The 5726-nt window shown below is 38.2% G+C and overlaps 1 protein-coding gene across 1 annotated transcript; it reads left to right on the top strand.

Annotated features, from left to right (window-relative positions):
- Nucleotides 1-13: 13 nt before the first annotated feature.
- CPH25 (cuticular protein hypothetical 25) lies at nucleotides 14-894 on the top strand. The gene is given in 2 exon segments (NM_001173281.1): nucleotides 14-25; nucleotides 133-894. Coding segments are annotated over 2 exon segments (774 nt in total).
- Nucleotides 895-5726: the final 4832 nt, after the last annotated feature.

The following is a 5726-nucleotide window of genomic DNA, read 5'->3' as shown; positions in this document are numbered from 1 at the left end:
ACAAACAACTACAATGTTCAAGCTGGTTGGTATCTTTAAGTTTCCAATTGTTTTTAAGTTATCTAACTTTTAAATATTAATCTAATATGTGCCAATTATTTAGTTGTTAACATATATTTCATTATTTTCTAGATTCTTGTTACCCTCGCCACTGTGGCGCTTGCCTCTGGCAAACCCAGCTTTGGACACGCTCCTCTAGCCTACAGTGCTCCTGTCGCCACCTACTCATACAGCGCTCCAGCCTTCTCTAGCGCAGCTATTGCTGCCCCCGCTGTTGCTGCACCCGCTCTCACCACCTCCGTTGCTGCTCCTGCTGTTGCGCACCAAATCCAGACACCAGCCGTCCATGTACCAGCCGTCCACGCACCAGCCGTCCACGCACCAGCCGTCCACGTACCAGCCGTCCACGCACCAGCCGTCTCCGCTCCAGTTGTAGCTGCTCCCGCCGTCACCGCTCCCGTCGTAGCGGCTCCAGCGTACACTGCCACGGCCTACACCGCCCCAGCCTACACCGCCCCAGCCTACACTGCCCCAGCCTACACCGCCCCAGCTTACACCGCCCCAACATATACTGCCCCGGTTTACGCTGCCCGTACATACGCCGCCCCAACTTACGCTGCCGCATATACTGCCCCAGCGTACACTGCTCCAGCCGTGACCACCGCTGCCCTTGCTGCTCCAGCATACACTGCTCCAGCCGTGACTACCGCCGCCGTCGCTGCCCCAGCGTATACCCCTCTTGCCTACTCAACTTACGGAGCTTCAGCTGCCTACCCTTTGTCGTCCTACGGAGCCTACTCGTACCCTAGCTACTACTCCAACTACGCTGCGTACTCTCCCCTGACCTACAGCAGCTACTGGAGCCCCGCTTCCCTCTACTACAAGAAGAAGTGAACAGTTTAAGCTGTTGTCTCTCAAATAGTCATGATGATTGATGTGATAGTATGGAAATAAAAAAATCTTAGCATATTTTTGGTTTTATGTTCACTAGTATCTTTTATTGGCGTATTGGTCAGTTATACTGACTTCTATCGATTCCGGGTTCAACGAAGTGAATTCGAATGAAAGTGAAGACTTAACTGTCACTTTTTAAAAAATCTGTGTGAAATAACCAATCCCTTCTGCAGCAAATCTATTTGCTAAACATCAGATTAACCGAGATAGAGGTGTGAATATTTAACCAAAACTGTCCTACCAAATATAACAACGGCACTCGAATAATACAACACTGGTCAGAGAAACTAAATGATAGGAGTATTCATTATTGATAATCAACTTAATTTACCACCTATTTTCTCATTAGCTTTTGAAAATTTCTAGTTATAATACAAAGAAGGTTAATTAATATAAACTAATTAAAACGTTGTTCAAAATATATTTTATAGTCAGTAAATTCACGCTAATATTAGCCATAATTGAAACAAGCACTATCCCTCTCCAAAAATAGAAATTGAATAACTGAAAAGTTTATTGCAAAGTAGGTATTAAAAAAAACGGTATTCAACTGCTTTGCCTTTAATTATGTATAAATAGATAATTGTCCTCTTATTACTTATTGCAAACTATATGTACCTTTGAAATTATTTAGATGTCCTCAATTTATCATATTATGGTGAAAAGATTCGACCTTTATTAAAGTGTGGTAAGTGGTGGTACGTGGTAGGACCTCTTGTGAGTCCGCACGGGTAGGTACCACCACCCCGCCTATTTCTGCCGTGAAGCAGTAATGCGTTTCGGTTTGAAGGGTGGGGTAGCCGTTGTAACTATACTGAGACCTTAGAACTTATATCTCAAGGTGGGTGGCGCATTTACATTGTAGATGTCTATGGGCTCCAGTAACCACTTAACACCAGGTGGGCTGTGAGCTCGTCCACCAATCTAAGCAATAAAAAAAAAAATCGGACCACAAAAATTTAAAATTAAATATCTTCTTACAATATTCGGTACCCTTACCTTAGTGGAAGGAAGTGATAATATTAGGCATTATTTTTCTACATATTACATAGACATAAACTGGAGCCGTTTATGGATTCCAGTAACTTCTCAAGGTTAGATGAGTCGGAAACTCACCTTCCCAGCTGTTCTAAGAGATTAAGTAAAATAGTACATTAAGATACAATGTGTTGCGGTTTGAAAGGTGGAATAGCTGGTATACAGCACTATTGATACTTTGATTCATGGTCAACATTAGTGGTATTCATAGTGGGATGTCTATGGTCTTCGGTAACCGCTTAACAGGAAGTGAGCCGTGAGCTCGTTGTTGCGTTGTGGTAAATGAAAGTGGACTGTATTTATTACTTTTGATATCCTTGAGTCCTTATGTGACAAATTAAAGATATATGAATATATGAAATATGAAATTGATGCGTCGCCCTTAGCGGCTGGAATTCAAAAAGAAAAATGTCATAGCGGACGTCGCTCGTTGACATTTTTGACGTTCCGAAATCAAACACTCGTATAACAATAAATACAATAATAACAAAACACTCTCATCAATTCTGTCATTTTTGTCTGCTGACCAGGGCCAGTCTTCGTGCCGGATGAAGTCGATTTCACGCGCCGCCAGCCAGTCTTGTGTGCTCTTCGCTCTATGAGCTGGCGCCGAATCTTGTTGGAATACCCAGTGCCTGTTATTGAACATGGTATGAGAAACAGGTTCCACAAGGTTCGTCAGGACTGTATTTTGATACACAACTGCATTCGTTTTTACACCTTTCTCACAAAAATGTACCTCTGTTAAGCCCCAATAAGAAACTCCCAACCATACCATGAGCGAGGATGGAAAATGACCTCGTTGGACACGCGGAATACGGTTGCTCGCTTCTTCACTACTGTGTGCGTACACCTTATCATTTTGTTTGTTGTAGCTCTCTTCTACGGTAAAAATTTTTTCATCCGAAAAAAGAATTTCCCGATATTTTTTTCCCGCGTACCGCTTCAACAAAGCGCGGCATCTCTTCAGTCTCAGGTCCATTAGACGAGTATTCAAACGATGTCCTGTTTTTCTTCGATATGCCCGAAGCCCTAAGTCTTCATTTAACACCCTTTTCACCGTGGTTCTGCTTAACCCCATCTGAAGGGCCAACAGTTTCTGCTTACGTTTGGGATTTCTTTGAATTCGCGCCTTCACAGCTTTTATCACTGCTGGAGTCCTAACAGACCGAGGGCGACCACTTCTTGACCTGTCATCTACACTAGAGTCTTCATTGTATCGTTTGATGGTACGATAAACGAATCTTTTGGTTATATTCAAATTTTACAGTATGTTAAAAATTTGAATTGGCGCGTAACCGCAACGATGCAACGCAATAACTGCAACACGGTCTTCTTTAAGCGTCCACTCCATATTTAAAAAGGAGTAAAATTCTAAAAGTATACATTTTTATTTTCGTGAATAATTCGAAATTCGAATTCAATAAACTTTTTTGTGGCCAGCATTCTAAAAGTAAAGTTTTTACTGTGTGACAATACTTATGACCTGACTAGGTATAGTTACGACGGCTGCCCCACCCTTCAAACGGAAACGCATTACTGCTTCACGGCCGACATAGGCAGGAAGGAAGTACCTACCCGCGCGGACTTACAAGAAGTCCTACCACCAGTAATTACGCAAATTATAATTTTGCCGGTTTTGATTTTTATTACACGATTAGCGGCCCGCTCCGGCTCCACTCGGGTGCTTAACAAAAAATTCAACGATATTTGACGTTGTTTTATTTTTTTAAATAAAAGAACACTTCTTGTGGCATAACTATAATAGTTATATATATGCTGTCGTGACACTTTTTGTAAACAATAATGTGTTCTACAAAGTCGTAGTACATTATTTTATTCTATTATCAATAGTTTTCGCAGGTCACGCGATGTAAAGCATATTAAAATTTTAGGTAATTTTTTTCACCTTGGGTTACGTTATTGAAGTTTTAGTAAGGAATCCTAATTTTTTTTCAAAAAATATTATAGCCTATGTCACTCGGGAATAGTGTTACTTCCAAACAGTGAAAGAATTTTTCAAATCGGTTCAGTAGTTCCGGAGCCTATTCAATACAAACAAACAAATATTTCCTCTTTATAATATTAGTAATAAAGATGTTATTCCTTCACCGTGGAAGTCAATCGTGAACATTTGTTAAGTACGTATTTCATTAGAAAAATTGGTACCCGCCTGGGATTCAAACACCGGTGCATCGCTCAACACGATTGCACCGAACGTCCTATCCTTCAGGCCACGACGACTTCAAACCCCCTAAACTGTAATACTTAGACTATTTATGTGTATAAAGCTGTCTCTTTACAATGAAAATAGTCATATAGATGTGAATAATAAAATTTAATTTGAATATTTTATATCGAGGACATCTTCAGCGTTTAATGTTCAAAGCTAAGCTCGGTGCTCAACTGTGAGACAATTGTTAAATTTACGTAAAGTACTGAATGTTTTGCGGTGAATTCATAGAGTAACGTTAATGGAAATTTGGAAAATAACTTTATGGTCGTTCGTGGGTCTTAACTACAAAAAAAATAGAAAACTTTTAAAAATTAGAAAATATTGTGAAATTTAATGAATTTTATGAGATATTTTATTCTTGCAATGTGGAAACTTTACACTACTTTATGTAATATACTCGCAATAGATTTTTTATAAATACATTTCTTTGTATATAAACCAGAGTAAAGTTACAACTATTTACAGTTACAATTACAATTACAAATAATTAACAAAACACACACAGAACATTGAAATGTAGTTTATTCTGGATAAACTTTAAAAAAGAACTGTCTGAACTCGTTTTATACCATATTTGATGAAGAATAGCGCTTGGCTTTATTATTAATATCGATTAATATCGTTTGATTCTTTAAAATTATATGCATAAATTAAAGTCTGAATTTGTGACAACAGGTGTATTAAAACATTTTGATTCCGTGAATCATAAATCCATCATCGATGTGTTTTTGTTTATTAGGTATTACTGACTTTTTGCTTCTAATCATAGGAAAAGTTAAGGGTTTGAACTAAGTTTATACGGATGCTTATAGCAACCATCAAAATGTAAATTATTTTATTATTATTCTATCATTATGTTTGATATTACGAAAGGTAGGTAAGTAATATATACTTTTAGGCGTACAATGAGTGCCAAACTTACCGGCCATAATTTAAAATGATAAAAGGGTTTTACGGGATCAATTTTGATAAACTTGGCCATTCAATATTTTCAACTCTTGTCGGGAATGTAGCCGTTAATTTGAACCACATTATGTAAAAGATAAACATATCCTTTCAGAATATCCCTATTTCAGATTTATCATCAACCCGTCGGCGGAATGGTAAAGTTTTGACATATCCTTTGTATTTAAAAGCCATGTCAAAAAGTCAATGTCAATTTCAATATAATGCATAATATCATGATTGTGACCTTATTGTCTGCTTCGGGATAGTAAATAAAAATGCATCACAATTTAAGTATCGCGTCACTATTTAGAGTCCGGTAGTTTCATTAAATCTATATTCCGACTAATCATACGCAAAACAAAACGATCACACCATTATCTATGAATAAATTAAGTGTCATCTATTCACATAAGTCCGTCTCCAAAGAAGCAGAAAAAAAAACTTGCAATCTTCAGAAGATCGTAATTAATTATTACTAAATATTCAAATATTAGGTCAGAGTCCGGTTTACAAAATTTTGTATAAAATGGTGCACAAAAGAGTGCGAATC

Source organism: Bombyx mori, chromosome 11 (genome assembly GCF_030269925.1).
Source record: "Bombyx mori chromosome 11, ASM3026992v2".
NCBI lineage: Eukaryota > Metazoa > Arthropoda > Insecta > Lepidoptera > Bombycidae > Bombyx > Bombyx mori.
The sequence above is the reverse complement of the archived record's forward strand: the minus strand, read 5'-3'. Positions and strand labels throughout refer to the sequence as shown.